Raw genomic sequence first — 18,538 nt, 5'->3', positions numbered from 1 at the left:
GAACTCTAAACAGAGGCCCCAGTGCAGACCTAGAGGAGCCGAGTCCAGGGAAAGGGCAGAGATAAGGTCAGGGTCAGTGAGACAAAGCCATAGGCCACCCGGACGGGGGGTCACAGGTGGGACCCAGTCCAGGGCACATCCTGAGGCTTCCACTTGAGGCAGCATGAAGGGGAGGTTGGGACACAGCGTCAAGGACAGAATAGACATCCCTCTTCCAACACGCTCCTGCATGCTGTGCCTGGGCGTGGTCCTAGCTGATTGACTCTAGGGAGGATATTTATTATTTGTTATTTACCAGTTTGGAGATTACCACTGAGTATATCCTTATTACATTAGTGGCATTTAAAATAACATAGCATGCAAAAATTGAAGAAAATTGTAATTTTAAATTCTTTCAAATGGTCTGTTGTTTTTCGATAATGCCTTGTATACGTACAGAAGACCCAAAAAATGTCTGATCACATCTGCAACCCTCGGAGTAGGAATAGGAGTGAAAGCTGGCCCTCATCCTATGCTTTTGAGCTGGGCTTCCAGCGGGAGGGCTTGCCTGTTTGTACCCAGCTCGCCTTCCCTCTCAGCGTGCCGACGGATCACAGACAGGTACGAACATGGATGGAGATGTGGATTCAGGGTCTCCTGTCCAGCTTCTACCTCTAGCTTACGTACTCAGAACCACGATCGTGATTTTGTGCACAAAAACGTAAGCTCCCTGGACCCTGGACAAGGAGGAAAGCAGCGGGAGGCTTCGTGGGGACCCTGCACTGTGCAGTCCTAGAGCTGAGACGGTCTGACCTGGCAGAGCTTGCAGCCACCAGATCCCACGTCCCCCTGCTGTGCCAGTCCGAGCATGGCTGTGTGCAGTGTGGACACATGGTGGCCACCATCAAGGGCGATGATGGCAACGCTGACGTGGCAGATGAGGGGTCCGTGCTGAAGGCAGCAGCCTCCCCTCTGGGGAGCCACCATCCAGCCCCTTCCTGCTGCTTCTCCTGCTGCAGACCCAGGGAAAGCCAGAAGCGAAGGGCCCCGGACTCGCTGTGTGGTGACCCCACAGCTGCCGGCAGGGAGGAAGTGCTGGGAGAGGACCCCGAGAGAGGATGGCAGTGTGGCCTGGCCTCCCCCTGGAAGGCTCTATCTGCCTCCCTCACAGGACAAAGTCCAGCCCTGACCAGGTCACTGTGAAGTGAGGTCAGTTCAGGCAGCCCAGCCACCCACAGGAAACCCAGAGCAGTGGGCGAGGACCCCATGAAGTAATGGGGACAGGTGGGGTACAGGGAGTTGACCAAGGTAAGACCATACAAATGTCACCCACAGGGCCTCTTCCAGGGCCAGGGAGAGACTTCAGAAAAACCCAGAAGACATCTCAGCTGTAGCCTGTACCCCGCATCTCCTGGCCACCCCCAGCTCTGCCGAGTAGTGATTCAAACACCCATGCTCTGGGTCTCTGCTGCTCCTGACGCCAGGAGTCCGTGAGCCTCCTTTTGGCCAGCGCTAAGCACCAAGAGCCCGGCCAACAGTGCTGGCAAACCCCTGAAGTTCTGGATGTGCTTCTGTCTCCAGCAGGAACCAGCTTGCACACTGTCCCAGGCCGCGCAGCAACCGTCAGCTCTACCTGTGGCTTCAGGGCCAGGAAGAGCCTAAGGGGCCAGGAAGCCATCCCAGACCTCAAGGGAACCAAGACAGCACAGTTCTTCAAAGTCACCGAGCCCTGGTTTGTGAGATGGAAGCTAAAGCTCCAGAAGTGGACTGGCGAGTTCGGTCACCAATGAGGAGGCCACTCCTGTGCTTTGTGGTGACCAGAGCCCTGTGCCATGAGTCCAGGGGAATATCTGTACTGGCCTAAGGCATGTGCCGTGTCCCACAGGACAGCACCCTGCCTCCTGTGTCCAGGACCTTTCAGCCCTTCCAGACTCTGGAGCCAACTGTGTCTGAGAGACAGGGTGTGTGGGGACATTACTGGCCATGAGCTCATGGCCGCGGCCACTTTCTCCTATAATGAAGTCCTTGGTTGAAAAAGACCCTGGCTGGGAGCCATGGCGATGGAGGCTTCCTTTACCTCCATCTGTGGCGGATGTAGAGAGGAAGAAGCAGTTCCAGACCCTGAGGGGTGTTTAGTTAGAATTGCTGTCCCACCAGTGCAGTGAGGATCCCAAGTGACTGGCCTGCAGAGGGTGCCCAGGGGCCATAGCCACACCAGCCTTGGTGAGCAGTGTTGCCCAGCTCAGGTGTCCCTGCGTCCTTGACACCAGAGTTGCTTTGTGTTGGTCACTAACTGAGCCTCGAGGTGCTGAGCAAAGACGTGGCCAAGGCACCAGGACTCCTCTCGTGAGCCCTGGCATTTGACCCTTCGACTGCATGGACACCACCTCTCCACCCACCCGCTGTCACCCCAGCTGCTCTGCTGGACGTGGCTGAGCGTGTCCCCCAGGAGTTTCACTTGTGGGGAGCTTGGCCCGGGGGGCAGTGCAGAGGTGGTGGGGCCTCTCCGAGGAGAGCCGCCAGGCGTGCAGGGTGACTTTCCACCACTGTAACACCCAATGGTGCTCTTTACAAGAAGAAGGCTATTTGGGCTCAGAGTTCTGCAGCTTTCACTCCCGGGTTGGGTGGCTGGCTGCTGTCAGTCCTGGGGAAAGGTGGCACACCATGGCGGGGCAGGTGGCAAAGGAGGTGTCTTCACCCATGATAGCCAGGAAGCAAATGAGGAAGACCAGAAAGGGCTGGGGACCCAACACCCCTTTCAAAGCACCCCAGCTTCCCTCCCCTCCCCAGAGTGCCAGGCACTGGGGACCACAGCTTTAGCCCAGGGGACTCTGGGGACACTCATGATCCAGTTGATAACATTAGGTCACTGAGGCCCTGCCCGTAAAAGGCATTGGTGCAGTGCTCATGGGACCCAGGTACTTCCTGCTGCCAGCTGCTTCAGGCAGGCACGACGGACCCTCCCCACTCTCTGACCTGCCTCACCATGCCATCGCTCCCTGTCCCTTTCTCTCCCGCCACTGTGATCCCGTCTGCCATGAGGTCCTCACCAGAACTCTTGGACTTCTAGAACTGTGAGCTAATAAACCTCTTCACTGTAATAATCGCCCAGTCTCAGGTATTTTGTTTTAGCGACAGAAAACAGCACCGCCCTTCCAGTCTCAGGCTTCTAAATTGCGAGCAGCCTCCTTCGGCCCTGTCCACACCTCAGCGCCTCCTGCCTCCTGCCACAGCACGGAGGACATGGCTCACAGAACTGCTTCGGTTCCCTGCACAGAGAGACCCCTTCTCTTCAGCCATAGGCCACTCTCGTGCTCCATGCCAGTGGAGCCAGCTCTGGCGAGGTTGGGCTGCTGATCTGTCTGCACACCCCTCCTCTGTTGGTAGATGCCAACCCCCACCTGTTGGTAGAGCAGCCCCCACCTGAGGCTGGTGGATGAGCTCCGGCTTGGTACAGCCCATCAGGTTGCAGCAGTTGCTCTGTGGCCAGGCTGCTGCCCTGGTAGGGGCGGCTCGCCAACAGTGGCCCTCAGATGGCACCCTCCCTGGTGGAGGGGCCTCGCCTATGTGCAGACCCCGGGGCCCCGCAGCTCCTCCAGCCCACCCTGAGGCCCCTGGCAGCCACCCTGCCTGGGCCAGGGGCACCCAGGAGTGCACCAGCAAGGTGGCCTCCCACCAAGACATCCAGCAGGCTCCCGGCACCAACGCTGAGCCAAGGCTGCGCGTGGGCAGGTGGGGCCTCTGCTGAGCTCGCTGAGACCCACGGGGAGGGCCGCTCTGTCTGTCGGTCCTGCGTTACGTGCTGCTATCTGATCTCACCAGTCCCCGCTCCTGTCACCCGGGAGGCTGAGACTTCTTTCCATCAGGAAGTCCCTGTTCAAGTGACGGGCGGTTTCTAGTTCACTTGGACCCGACTGCTCCTGCCTTGGCACTGGCTCCTTGGAAGTCTGGCTCTTGCCACGCCGCCAGAGCTGTGGCCTGGGCAAGCTCACTCACTGACCTGAACCTGAGCCCCGGCCCTGGGCCTGCTGGAGTCGCCCACCTGGAAGGCGACACCTACCGCCCACGAGTGAAGGCCAGGGCATGTTCCCGGGGAAGGGCCGCCGCCGCTCACTGGGGACAGGAGAACCTCCATCAATCTTCAGGACATAACCAGACGTGCAGTCTCTGACAGACGCGTCTCACCACCCCGCCCAGCGCAGGTGAGCTTGCAGAGTTGCCGGTCTCAGTGAGTCACCGTTCTTACCCGGGTCTTCCGAGATGGGTGTCTTTAGCTGATACACTTCCTGCTTCAGACTATGATGGGAATCTCTGCCACACAAACACTCTGGTTTAAAATATTTATTAATTAAAAAAAATTTAAAATTTTTATACAAAGATGATGAGAAAAATCTCATGCAAACTCTGGGCATACAATAAAAATAACTCAAATATTCATATGATGATTTTGTACAAAATAATTCTCTGTCGTAGGGCCTCTGACGGCCAGCGTGGCTCCCTTCCTCTGGCCCAGATGCCCCTCAGGGAGGAAAAGGCAGTCACCCGGGGCCAACACAGGCGGTGCGTGGTCCACGCGTGGAATGTTCTCTGGTCACTATGATGAGTGATGAAACCCTATTCTACTACTCAGAAACGAGACAGAGACTGAGGGGCACTGGAGCGAGGGGACTTCCTTCCACCAGGGAGACCCCGAAGGGCGGAGCAACTTGCAAAGGTGCCCGAGCAGTCTCGAATAACCTTTTCCATGAAGAAAACACCCCAAGATTATTATAGATGGTTTCTCCTTAGTTACAAACCTGCAGAGGGTTTATAATTTGTGTATATTACAAGTAATTTGCATAATTAAACAATTAAGGAATCAACGTATCATGGCAATTAGAAATGTGTCAAACTCGGAACATCGTACAAAAGAGAGAGCTTCAATATGAAACAGTAATCCTCTGAGAAGGAGCCCCGCGGAGGCCGGGGTGCGGAGGCCCCGGCCGGCCGCGCTCCGCCTGGCCCCTCGCCACGCTCCCGGTTGCCTGGGGTCTTAGTGCATTTTTCACAGACTCATCTCATTTTCCGTAGTCTAAGTCTGTTTTCTTTGTCCCGTTTCTTGAGGATAAGTATAAACTGGTTGAAAAAATGCTCCTGGTCCTTTCTTTTCTGAACCAGTCGAAACCTCTGATCCCGACCGTACTTCTCTGCAAACTCCTTGAATGTGGTCCTGAAAAAGAAAGAGTTTCTTTTTTTTTTTTTGGAATGGGGATTCAATCCAAGGTCACTTAACCAATGGAGACCCATCCCCAGCCCTTTTTAATGTTTTATTTTCAGACAGGGTCTCGCCAAGTCCTTAGGACCTTGCTAACTAAGTTGCTAACTTCCAATCCTCCTGCCTCGGCCTCCCAACTTTCTGGGATTAGAGCAAGTGCTGCTGTGCCCAGCAAGAAAGAGTTTGCAGAGATGCCATTCTGAGCATGAACCCTGGTTTCCCTGAACGGGACAAGGGACAGGCAGCCTGACTCGAGACAGAGAGAGCCCCACGGGACAGGGCACCTGCAGAGCTACCAGCTGACAGAGAAGCAGTGGCCTCCTGCACCTGCTCCCCACGCTGGGCATCACCCAGTGGGCCCCAGACATGGCTCCCCAGCCCTGTCTCCACAGAATGACTTGGGCTCTGCCATCCCTGCTGCGCCTCCAAGTGGGCTTCACTCTGCGCCCACTGTGCTCCTACACGCTGCTGGGTTTGCAGATGCTGTTCCATCTGCCTGGCACACCCTTCCCTCTTTCTTCCCCTGGTTGCTGCCCACACCTCATTAGAAGCCAGGGTCAGCATGCCTTCTGTGGGACTCCCCTCTCCAGAGGCCCTGTAGCTGGGAACCCCCTGTGTGGCCTTGGTCACTGTTGAGATCTTGTTCGACCTTAATGGCCAACGGACTCGGCCCTGCCCGTGGCAGTGGGGCACTGCTGCCTGGTTTGCTCTCCACTGAACATGCCGAGGGTGGCACGCTGGCATAGGAGCACTCAGAGATCAGGGGACCCAGACACTCAGAGATCAGGGAACCCAGACTGTGAGGTGGAGTCCTCTGGGGGAGACCTGAGGAGGCCAGCCTTGGCCAGCGAGGCCATGCTCATGGGCAGTGGGTCTGACCTGCCATCTTGAACATGAAGCTGGGGACAGCGAGAGCAGCAGAGCAGCAACCTGTGTGTGTGTCACTGGGATGCTGATGACACAGCTGGAGACAGGTAGAGAAGACCCAGGAAAGGCTGGGGACACTGAGGGCTTGGCTGCTTTTAAAGTCAAAACACGGCTTTCTAATTATACCGACAATGTATGCCAAGTGCAGTTGAAAGGCATGTTGATTTGCTACACTATAGGAGCCTGCGTACTGTTTTTAAGAATCCTATAGGTCAAGTTGTGCCTTTTAAATATACACAGCAAATTTATTTAAAAGCCACAGACAAGTCAACCTCATTTTAAAAGTAAGATTAATTCCTAATTTGCATCACTTTGTTCCAATTTTGTGTGTGGTATATAGTATGGTGTGTGTATGTGTGGTCTGTGTGTGGTATGAGTGTTCATGTATGGGGTATATGAATGTGTGTGTATTCATGTGCTATGTGTGTGGCATGTATGGTATGTGTGTTATGTACGGTGTGTGGTGTGTATATGGTATATGTATGTGTGCATGTATGGCGTGCATGGGGTGTGTACACATGTGTGCAGGGTGTGTGGTGCCTATGGTGTGTGTGTGTATGTGTGTGTGGTGTCTACATTGTGCATGTGTATGATGGTGTGTGTGTGGTATGTATGTATGGTATGTGTATGTATAGCATATGTGTGTATGTGTGTGTGTGTGGTGTGTGCATTGTGCCTATGCATGATGGTGTGTGTGTGTGGTACGTATGGTACATGTGTGGTGCATTTGTGGTGCGTGTGTGTGGTATGCACGGTACGTGTGTGTGCTGTGTGTGATCCTTCCACTTGCTGCACGGCTGCCCTGGGAGAGGCGCCCCCTGGCCTACGGCTAACGTCTGCTGAGGGTCTCTAGTGACGCAGCAGCAGTGCAGTGACCGTGACCTGCCGTGCACCGAGCACCCGCTGCTGCCCAGCACTGGTGGGCCCTGCAGCACCTCATGTGGTCCCTGGGGTCCTGAGGTCGGTGTGGTCACGCCCCTTCCCGTGAGGACACGGAAGCAGGTGCAGGTCCAGCACCTGCCTGCTGGCCGGGCTAGGCCGCCGGCTGTGTGGGTGTCAGGGCTGGCCTCGCTTCTCTGCCCTCCCTCAGCCACTCATTGGGGACTGGCTTCTCACGCTGCGGGCACCACAGGGAGCCGTGAGGCACAGGCCGCAGGCAGCTCTGCTTTCCTGGACGGGCGCTCAGATGGCGCCCCGTGCTGGCCCACCTCCCTGTTGGAAGGCGTCTGCCCTGCGCAGGGGGAGGCATTTTATGTGGCTGTGTAGGCAACACTGACCCAAGTCACCCAGCTATTGTCCCCGTGGACCCCACCCCAAACGTGGGAGCCTACATCTCAAGTACCAATCGACGTCTGCCAATCTAAAATAAAAACGCATTGGAATCGAGTCTTTGTACTTAAGCGCCCTGTTCTCTGGTTCTGAAAGGGGCCCGGCTCACTTCTGAAAGACGAGTTGCTTCGGCGCCTTTAAAGAACCGAGCTGACTGCTTCCCCGTGCTGTCACCCACTCTCCTGAGGGTTTCTTTGCCTACTTATATTTTAGGCAGCCTTGGTGACCAAGTCCCCACAGGTCACTTGCCCTGCTGGTCTTCAGCTGACCCTCACATGGGCTCTGCTGAGTGGTCAGAATGGATGGGGGGCTTGGCGTGGGGGCTGCTCGGCACTGTCACCTGGGTCTCAAGACTCCCTGCCAGTGGGTAGCCCAGGTCTTGGGCTTTCTATGTGTGGGGAGGACACAGCTGGTGAACACAGGCTGACAGGCCTGGAGGGCCACACCATGACCTGGCAGGAGTCAGCTCCTCCCCACAGGCCTTTAAAGTCAGCACTGTCAGGGTCCCGGAGGGTTAGGTCACGGGGCTGGACAAGCAGAGTCTGAGGTCCTCCTGTGATCCTTACCCGCTCCCAGCCCCGGAAGACACCGTGAGCCGTTCCCGCCTACCTGGGCGACACTTTAGATTCCTCCAGGAGTTTTTTGAACTCTTCTTTGGCCAGCAGCAATTTGCTTTTCTTTTCCTTGTATTCTTCTTTTATTCTTGTCTTGACAAACTGTTCAAATATCTTGAAACACACATGCAAAAGCATCATGGAATTGCACATGAGCAACGGAGCCCCCGGGCAGGCCACCCCCTCCTCGCGGCTGGGCCTGAGAGCCACTCTGCAGGCGCGCTCCCACCTGGGGGCGCTTCTCCCCACACATGCCCACCTCTGGGTCACACTGCTGGGCCTGCAGCAGGGTCCCAGGAGCCGCTCGTGGCCCTCTCCGAAGACCTCAGCGTGCGTCTCTGGAGTAGGCCTGTCAACCTTCCCCTCACTGACGGGCACTGACGGGCACCCGTGACACAGGGGACACCGAGCATCTGTAGTCACCTTCTAAGACAAGGTTGCTGATCCTTGACTCTCCAAAGATGACATTATCTTGTGAACAGAGAGGACATTGACGCCCTCTGAAGCCCAGCCTCCAGTCTCTGAGAAGCCCACTCCTGCAGGGGGCTGCCGGCATGAGGAGGCCATGTGGACCAGCACTCCCTGCTGAGGCGGGCAGGGGCACCCAGGCTGGGCTGGCCCCGTGTGGAGATGAGCACAGGGAGGCCTGACTGCACTTGCCCAGACCCCTGCTGGGCCAGGAAGGTGGTCAGATGCTGACCAAGGAAACCCTGCCCATCCTGTCTGCAGGCAAATCCACTCAAGACGGCAGGTACTTTCTCTCAGAAACCGGGAGCCACATGAAGTGATGAAACCCCTCTGCCATGTCCATAGATGCCTCCTCCTTTTAAATAAGGCCACTCACTGTGCTAACAGCAGAAAAGTGTCACAGACTACAAAGTTGGCAGGGAGGGGACAAAGTCATTTCATTCCTAATGATATCAAAATCTCAAGAATATAAAAAAACCCAGAGGCAATTTATTTATTTATGCAAATATAAATAAAACATCAGTAAAAAACCACACAGTCCTTCAAGGCTGATAACCAGCACATCTGTACCAGCCGTGCAGGCCGGGGGTCGGACCCCAGGGCCTGCCCTGCTGCTGGTCCTGCGGCCCTGCTGTGAGTGGAGCTGAACCAGCGGGTGAGTTGGCCTGGCTCTCTTCCACCCTGTCGTACTGGTTCAGATCCACCTTTAATGGCAAACCCTGATGGGATTTAAGTACAAAATGTTACCTACCTCCTGAGGTCACAGCAGCCAAGGGAAACGTCCACGCATGTGGCTTAAACTTAGAGCCGGTGTCTATATATCAAGTAAGAATCTGACTGGCTAATTCTACTTCAAGCCAAATAATAAGGTATGGTGTCCAATCACCTTCTGATGCAAACTAATAAAAGAGGTGAAGGCAGGGTTATCATCCAGATAAAAGCATGTGGCTCCATCGTTGGCCGGAGTTTGCTCTATTAATTTTAAATCTGGGTAGAAAGGCTGGCCGGCTGTGGGGTCAGAGCCCCCACAAAACACCTGCACCTCTCTCTGCCTGGAACCATTTATCCATCCAATCAAACTTTTCTCTCTTGTCTCTCCCTTTTCTCAGTTGCTTTATTTATGCTGCTATAATTTAATGTAGCAGGATTTCTTCCTCCTAACAAATCACACCAGTTTTATCCAAAGTGGGGCATGACTTTTTAAAAGAGATAACATTGGCCATTATCTCGTTACTGTGAGCTCTGCGGAGAACAAGTGGAACACTACTCGTTTCCATGGAAACAGGCCTGATTGGCACTCCCTGGCCCCGCTCTCTATTTGGGCTTTCTTTCTCTCCTCCACAGCCCCTGCTGGAGGGAGGGTGGTGAGGTCCGCCCGAAGCCTTGGCCTCCCCATGGAGGTAGTGGGTACGTAGGCCCCCAGCACATTCTGTGCTTGACGCTTGCACTATTTATTGTCAATCTGTGCTTTCTGAACGAGGCCCAAACACTGCTTCTTTTTACAGTCCAGCTCGGTGCCTGGCTCATACAAGCTGCCGAGCTTCCTTGCTGGCACAGTGGCAGCCCTTGGGCTGCCATGCCCTGGTGGCTATAGAGCATCTGTCTGCTAGTGGCTTCCTTCTCTCCGTTGGGCCTTCTAGGCCCTTGTGGTGGGATGTTAGGAGGGGCCCACAGCTCCTCTGGGAGGCCCTGCATGTACATTAGAAGGCTCTCCCCTAAAGACGACTCTAGGTGTGAGCCAGCATTCCCGTTGGATCTGTCTGCAGGCCGTGGACAAGGGCGGGGCTCCCCACCAGCCAGGCACAGGTAGGCACAGGTAGGCACAGGTAGCCACAGGCCTGCCCCACACCCCGACTAGGCCGCCCAAGAACAGCCTCCCTGCTCCCTGCCTGTCATGCAGGAGGGCTGCATCTCCAGAGTCTGGAGGGCAGATGGCGGCCCTGCTCCTGACCCTGCTCTGACCCTGCTCCTGACGCTGCTCCACCTGCCGGCAGCCGGGCCCTTGCCTTCCAGGCCTTTAGGAGACACGGCTTGAGCGTCAAGCTGGAATTGCTTCAGAGGCCTCCTCTCCATAGGCCTTTCCTCTCAGGAGTGGGGATGGCCTTCCTTCTTCAAATTCCACTAGAGGGACTGGTGGTCTCTAGACACACCTGTGACTTAGAGCAAGGGGAGCTGACAGCAGCAGACAGCAGCGCCTGCAAGCCGCCAGGCAGTGACCGCAGGCCTCAGTGGCCGCCCCAGGCGTGGGCATGGCTGCCACACGAACGCAGGCTCCCTCCTCTGTGAGCCTCCCATCTCAACGCAGTGAAGGGCTGAGAGGGAGTCAGTGTGGAACTCCAATACACGCGATCCCAACTCCGCTCACGGCAGCAGCGTTACTCAGAGCCAGGCCCAGCACCTCTCGAGTACTGGAACGGGCTTCTTTCTCAAAATTGAACCTCTGCTAAAAGGTCATCTGTTCCCAGTTCCTGAAAGGCCTGTGGCTCTCCAGGAGCCGCCCACTCCCAGAGCCGCCCGTGCCCACTGTGGGACTGGTGGCTCCAGAGGGCGGGAGTGTGCCGAGACGCTGCCTGGCTGCTCCACCATCTCCGGCGTCTGCTCACTGGGACCTCACGAGCAGGTGACGGGACTGAAAATGGAACGGCAGTCTCCCCACTCCTCCCCTGGGTCTTGACCAGACTGCCGTCTGAGAGCACCAGAGGAGACCCTGTGGGCTGTGGCAAGGGACTGTCTTCTCCAGGATGACCCCGAGGCTCCTCTGCAGCCAGCCGTGGGTCTCAGTGGCCCACTGCCCAGGCCAGGAGGGAAGACGTGGCCTCACGCAAGCTGTCAGGTCGGGACAGGAACAGAAGATACAGAAAGCTGGGCCGTTCAGCAGGCACCAGGACCTTCTCAGGCCTGCTCCTGGACCCCCGAGCCTCTCCCTGGTTAGGACACACCCCACTCTTTGCAGCTGGCCCCTCCATCTTCCTGGTGAGCCTGGAGGCGGATGGCTCAGTGACCTCATCCACAAACAAGCCAGGGAAGAGCCCTGGCCAGTCTGTCTTTGAAAGAGCTTCCGGGCTCCTCTCCTGGGACCCGCTTCCTAGAGCAGCTGTCCACGGCGTATTCTAGAAGTGGGCCCTGGACCTCGCCTGGTCACCCTCATACGACTCACCTTCCGTGCTTGGTGACTTTAGCACGTTGAGTGCAGTCACTGGAATATGGTTGATGCTCTCCAAAATCTGCATTTTTACCTTTGAATATGGGTACTTCCTATGGGTCATGTCCAGATGGTCAGGTAAGGACGATTCCCAGACAGCCCTGCCCTGCCCCTCCAACCCCTGTTCAGAAGCTGGGAGCTCCAGCCCTCACCACAGGCTCTCCCTCCCCACCTGCAAAGCCAAACCAGCAGGCAGCTGTCCAGGCAGTCATTTTAGCTCTGTGTCTGCAGTTGTCTTCCTGCTTGACGCGGCCTTACCTGCTTCCGCTCCTCAGAGTTTAGCAGGAGATAGCGTGGGTCAAACACAATTTTGTGCAATTCTTTCTCCCAAGTAGAAAACGCTGACACCTGGAGAGAGAGATTCAATGGAGTTGGTATTAGCATCAGATACGGAGCTGGAGTCGCGCTGAAGTGACCAAGGGTTAAAAAGAATGCAGCGTCAAAGCGCAGCAGACTCAGTGACACTGCGTTGTAGGGAAGTGAGAACATTCCAAGAAAACCAATACTCAGAACACTAGGGAACTTAATTTCTAGACTGGTGACACCGTTCCTTCCTCAGGAGTCTCCAGGGCTGAGCCCCGGTGTGCAGGCCCTGGTCTATGTGGAGGGAGTCCTGCAGCCCCGTCTCGAGAACAGAGAGGACATTTCTCAGAACCCACAGGTCACCACAGGGTGATGCCTTGCAAGAAGGCTGGGCTGGCAGAACGTCAGCTGGTATTTAAATGAACATCAAGCATCTTTTAGGCGGGTTATTGTTTAAGGCAAAGGATTTCATTTTGTGGTAGCTTTGGCATTACTGAAAATTTGCTGGACGCTGGCAGGGGGCTCCCACGTGCCCCGCTCCCAGGTCTGGAGTTGTCACTGGGTCAGGACCACCGTTGTTGACAAAGTCCAGCTCCTCGTGCAGACCCTCCGGTCGCACCTCCTCTTCTCTCCTGCTCAGGACTCAGGACAGTCAGTCTCAGGTCTCCTTAGGCTCCTGCACACCAGATCCGTTTCTCAGACTCTCCTGGGTTTTGATGACCTGCTGTTTGGAGGGCGGGTCAGGTGTGCTGCGGGATCCCCTGGGCGGGAACCCCTGGGCGGGAACCGTCCCAGGTTACGGGTTTGGGAGGAAGACCACAGAGCTGGTGTGCCACTTCAGTGCATGATATCAGGGGTCCCCGCCATGCCTGGCACTCAGCACTGGTGCCTGGACCCAATCACCTGACTGAGGGGTGTCCATGTCTCCACCGCCAGGTTACCTGCCCTTTCCATTCCACACCACGGACTGCGATGGACAGTCAGTCCACACTGGGCAAGCTCTGCTGAGGGCAGAGGTTACATAGTAACTTGGATTCTTCCGTGTTCACTCCTTCATGCAGCTGTTTCTTTGCCTCACGAGGGCACGTGGATGTGTAGCTCCTGCTGCCTCGATCCAGCTCTGCTACATACAGCATCAGCCATGGGAGTCCTCTGTGGGTGCCTACCTAGCTGACGTGTGCGCCTGACCCTGCTTTGCCAGCCCCCCAAGCTCTCCAGCTCTGCACAGAGCTCCGGGCTCAGCTGGAATGGACCCTGCCTGAGCCCCAAACCAGTCATTCCTGCAGGAAGCCTTGGCTCCTTTTTCTCAGAGAGGTGTGAGAGGAACCACATCCAGGTGGGTTTGCTGCTACGGGACTCAGCTGACAAAGCAAGGAAACACTTGCTTAAGCCATTTAAAAACAATTCATTTGTTCAAAAACCTCGGCTTAATATAAACTCTGCCTCAGTCCCATGCTGGGTGCTGAGAATTCAGAGAACACGCTTCAAGGCCCCCGGATATCAGGAAGCCTGGTGCAGGAGAAGGCGGATGAGGGATCTACCAGACCTCGGAGGCGGCTGGCGTGGAGCGCGCTGGCCTGCAGCTCCCGGGCCTGGAGCTCAGGACCCTGGGCAGGTGTTCCCAGCGGCGTGCAGAGGCGGTCAGGGTGCCAGCAATCGTGAGACTCTCCCCACGTTGCCCTGAGCCCTCACAGAGCCCTGGCCACCTGGCACCCCCACTGGGGACGGTTGAGCCTCTGCCACACCCACTGGAAGGTGACCGAGGTTTCCTGCATAAAGAGACCTCACTCGGGTGGTGACCCTGTACAAAACAGCCAGGGGAAACTGCTCTGGCTTCAATCCAGCTCCACCAAGGCCTTTCCAGAAAGAGGTAAAAGGATTTTGCGTTGCTCCTGGGGACAATTCAGCTTCAAGACACATGAATTCCATTTAGTAAAGTGGTCGGGAGGACTCAGAGGTGGCTAAAACGCGTGGAGACAGAAGTCCTGTCAGCGCCCGTGCCAGTCATCTCGGGGTGACAGTGCGGTCAGGCCGCGACAGGGGAGCAGCCCTCCAGGGCAAGCGTGCGACTTTTTAATCTCCTCACCTACAGAAGCTCTTTCCAGGGCTGGGGATATAGCTCAGTTGGTAGAGTGCTGGTCTCGCAAGCACAAGGCCCTGGGTTCAATCCCCAGCACCGCAAAAAAAAAAAAAAAAAAAAAAAAAAACCAGAAGCTCTTTCCAGTCTGTTTCAATCTTGGACCAACAAAGGCCAGCGAGTCTAACAGTCAGAGGAGAGGGTGGGAGTCGCGGGTCGCGTGTTGGAGGGTGGATCTCCAGCCGAGCAGATCCCGGCAGGGACAGCCCAGCCCCGCGTGCTGTCATCGGGGCACCTGGCTCCCACCTGAGGCCAGTACCTGGGGACAGTCATTCCTGTGCATGTATAAATGCACGTGCCATCCACCTGTCTGTCTGCACGGGCCCTCCTGGGTGTCCAGGGAGAGCAGCTGCTTTCCAGCCAGGTCACACAGGAGCAGAGGGTCTCCACAGGGGTTTCCATCTCAGACACAGGCCCCTCACTTCAGACAGAGACTCTCACCAAACTTGACACACAGCAGCTTGCGTCTACCCCTCCCTTCCTTGGCATGTTAAACTGGCGACAGTAACCCCGGATCTCAACTCTTGGTCAAAGTCAAGGTCGTGCTTCCTTGTCCAGGTGTGAATATCCTGCGGAAGGAGCAACCTGACTCTCCGGTCCAGGCTCTGGCCCTTCCAGGGCTGGCTGTTTCCCTCAGCCCGCACCCCAGTGGGGACGGTTCGGGGGCGTTGACATTGCTGCCTTCAGAGTCTACGAGGCGCAGAGAGGAGAGAGGCTCCCACGTGACAGCATTTGTGACACGTTAAAAACACGAGGAAAAGAAACGCAGATGGTGGGACTTCTCAACCTGTTCTTGCAGCTGCCAAGAGAGCCCGGGCCCTGGTCACTGACTGGACCCCTCCCTCCTGCCTCTGCCCAGCTCATGCCAATGGCTGGGCCTTCTTGCCTTTCCTACCACCTGTCTCTCCTGTCCCTTCTTGTATCCCTGGTATCAGGGAAATTGGCCACTGTGCTCAGGGATGCAGTAGCCCTTCCTCCCAGAGGGCGGGCGGGGGTTCTGGAGTGTCCCCGAGACCCCTGGGGCAGGTGGAAGTGTCACCCACCACACAGAAGTGGGTTCCCCACTCTCCCTTGGCCTGAGCCCTCAGCCTCTGCTTCCAGGCACCTGGGGGTTGAGGCTGGGGTCCCCTGAGGAGGGGACCTGCTCCATGTCTTTCCAGCATTGAAGCCCACCCCTGGGCTCCACTGCAGGCTCAGAGTGGGAAATGGGCCTTGCTCCTTTCAATGCCAGGATTCAGCAGCCCATTTCCTGGAGCACAGTGCTATGTGCTATGCTATTCTCTTTCTGACTCCGGGGTCCTGATGATTAAAGGTGACTATACCAGGATAAAGGGACCGACCAGGCTTGGTGCAAGGGGTCAGGCCTGGCTTTATCCTGGAAGATGGGCCCCTGGTCACTGCCCCGGCTCTGCCAAGAGCAGCCCTGCATAGAGGAGCAGGTGGCCTGAGTGGACCACCAGCTAGGTGGGCGACCCATAGAGAACATGCCCCAATCAACAGAGTCCTGTCTAACCGAGGATGAGCTAGGTCCTACCTACCAACTCCCATCCCTTCTTGGGTACAGGTGCCCCTGGAGATGAGTGATCAGCATGCAGAAAGTCCCATGAGCCCAGGGGAACTACAGGTAAGAGCAGAAGTGAGCAGAGGGGGCGGGGACAGGAACTGCCAAATTTTACCGATTTCAGCATTTTTTTCCTGAAATTTCAGTTATTCCATGACATTCTTAGCTGATTTCATTTGCTTTTGAGGATTACTTTCGCAGTAGGGACAGGTACAATTCCATCCAGAAGTTGCAGTGGGTAGGTCACAGGTCCCCAAAGGGACAGCTGGGTCATTAGAGCTGGCACAACTGCTACCAGTGAGGTGTCACACTAACAGCCAGAGTCCAGGCTCCACTGAGAAAGGGAGGCAGGCCACAGAAGCCCAGAGGAAACAGGAAGGGAAGGAAGAACAGCGGGACTTCTAAAGCGACGAGCAGTAAATATTGACACCCTTAGTATTCAGTGCTGGCAAAACACAGTCTCAGGGATTCTCAAACATCGCTGGTGGGAGAATAAGCTGAATTTAAACAACCTTCTCAAAACAATTTGGTAACATAGATCAAATGTTTACAGCCCAAAGGAAACAAATTCCACACACGCATGCACACACTCACACACACTCAAGACTACCTATCTATATGATCAGCAAGTATCACTGAAGTAGCAACATTGGGAAGTAACAGAATAAATTAAAATGCAGGAGTTTTAAACTGACAATAAATAGAACAGTACGCCTTCATCAAAGTGTTTTCTCAGTTTGTGCTAATGAAGAGTGTAATCTACATTTATAAATTAGGCTCAACCTCAGGAAGCTGTCTGCTGAACAAGCCGCTGGCTCTACTGTGCTCACCGGCAGTTCTGTCTTGGTTACGCTGGAAGATAACAAATCTCTGCTTTTGACTTTTTAAACTGTATTTTTATCTTAATTTGTTTTGCAGTGCTAGGCCCTTGAGCATTGCAAGACCAGTGTCCTGCCACCAACTACGTTTCCAGCCCCTAAAAATCTAATTTTAGAGAAATAAAAGGTCTGAAGGAAAACAGACCCCACTAATAATAGTAAAAATTGCCACTTAGGATGGGACTTGGGTGATTTGTTTTCTTTTTCTTAAATTTTTTTCTATTTTTCTTTTTTAATTTTTAAAAACTTGTTCTAATTAGTTATTCATGACAATAGAATGGATTTATGCGTTTTGATAACTCATACATAGGCGGGTATAACTTCTCGTCTTTCTGGTTGTGCACATTGCAGGATCGCATCTTTTCTAAATAACCAGTTTATTAATTAAATGCGATTGTACCTTTGGGGTTCGCACTCTGGGATTCGTGCACTATGGGCTACCTTTGTAACACGCCTCATCTCATCGGCAACACGGTGAGGCTCGGAAGAGCCCGGTCAGGCTCTTGGTCAGACGAGCGTCCAGCCCAGACTCAGGCCCAGAGCACACAGCACTGGGCGGGACTCACAGCCGCCTCTGCACAGCTCAGCCACGCCGCTTCCAGGACGAGGACCAGCCCTCCAGCAGGTGCCATGGCCTGGCGCCTGCCACAGCCCCTGAGTGGCCATGTGCTCATGTTCCTGGGGCAGGGAGGGTCCAGACAGGACCAACCATGGGGCACAGAGGGGAGCCAGGCTGTCCCTCCCACTGCCAGGGAAAGCTACCCTGCCCTGTTAGCTGGGACACAGGAAAGGGGCCACTCTCTGCCTGCACCAGCCTGGCACCACCTCCTGTGCCAGAAGGCCATCTCAGGGCAGGTAGAGAGCACTAGGCCAGGCCAGTGTGGGCCACGGCCTGAGAATTTCTTCCTCACTGCGACATGATGTGGGTCCAAGTCCAGGGGCTCTCATGCAAGCTGGCCAGGGTCACCCAGGGTCTCCAAGTCTGATCCTACTGCTGGGAACTGGCCATGGGCTACTCACAGAGGGATGTGAGAGGGCCCTGGGGCACTCTGAGACCCGAGTCAGGTTTTAGGGTCCTCGGACCTTTCTCTCCTTGGTTCCTGCATAGGAACTTCCAACTTCCCAAGGACACTGCCCAGGAAAACATTCCCAGGGAAATGTCCCTGCTGGACTCAGCTGGACTGACAGGATCAAGTTAGAACTTGCTACTCAGTTAAATGTGCCCCTTTGTAGACCCAAGCCTTAAGAGAAAGCTCCACTGGGATTTGTAGCAAAATAGAAACAGAGCAACTATCTCACTGGAAGACCCTGACCTGCTGCAAGAGCAGGTGACCAGAGCCCCTTCCCAGGATGCCTAGGGAAGAGCTCAAACTCTGCCTTTTGTGATCCACTAGAACCCCCGAGGCCAGGCCCCATCATCATTCCGCCAGTGCATGAGGTTCTGAGCTGAAGTACTGAGCAAGTGCAATAAAGGTCTTATTAATCACTCAGCCCATGAAAAAGTGACCTTTTAGGCCTATTCCTTAAGCAACTAGAACTCTTACAAGATTCAGCTATCGAATTCTCATGAGCAGGAACAATTTAGGAAATCTGCTGGCATATTTTATAAAGTCCCAAATCGTAAATGGTGGTGGTGCTTTATGGCCTGGACCGTAAATTGGATGGGTCTTTCTCTCCATGAGTGAGTGTGGGCTCCTGAAGGTCCCGGGCCGGGGACAGGACATGGCCTCCCCACCTCTCTCAGGTAAATACAGACGGGTTGTGGCTTCCTTTCCTTCCTGCCTATTTGTATTTAAGAATCTCAGAATCAGAGGCTGATATGAGCCACCTACCCACAATAGGTCAAGAACGCACTGCAGGTGTCCATGGTAACACCCCTCAGCAAA

The 18,538-nt window shown here is 55.1% G+C and overlaps 1 protein-coding gene across 2 annotated transcripts in view; it reads right to left on the bottom strand.

The window, feature by feature from the left end:
• Window positions 1–4,312: 4,312 nt before the first annotated feature.
• The window catches only part of TCERG1L (transcription elongation regulator 1 like), a 190,542-nt gene continuing 176,316 nt past the window's right edge, over window positions 4,313–18,538 (bottom strand). For both annotated transcript variants that reach the window (XM_079137440.1, XM_079137439.1), the window contains exons 10-12: window positions 12,032–12,121; window positions 8,099–8,217; window positions 4,313–5,188 (exon numbers count right to left, since the gene is read on the bottom strand). In XM_079137440.1, the coding sequence (XP_078993566.1) occupies window positions 5,032–5,188; window positions 8,099–8,217; window positions 12,032–12,121 (366 nt within the window). In that variant the 3' untranslated portion in view covers window positions 4,313–5,031. The remainder of the gene's footprint in view (window positions 5,189–8,098; window positions 8,218–12,031; window positions 12,122–18,538) is intronic.

The sequence above is a fragment of the Sciurus vulgaris genome (assembly GCF_902686455.1).
Source record: "Sciurus vulgaris genome assembly, chromosome: 4".
Taxonomy (NCBI): domain Eukaryota; kingdom Metazoa; phylum Chordata; class Mammalia; order Rodentia; family Sciuridae; genus Sciurus; species Sciurus vulgaris.
The sequence above is the reverse complement of the archived record's forward strand: the minus strand, read 5'-3'. Positions and strand labels throughout refer to the sequence as shown.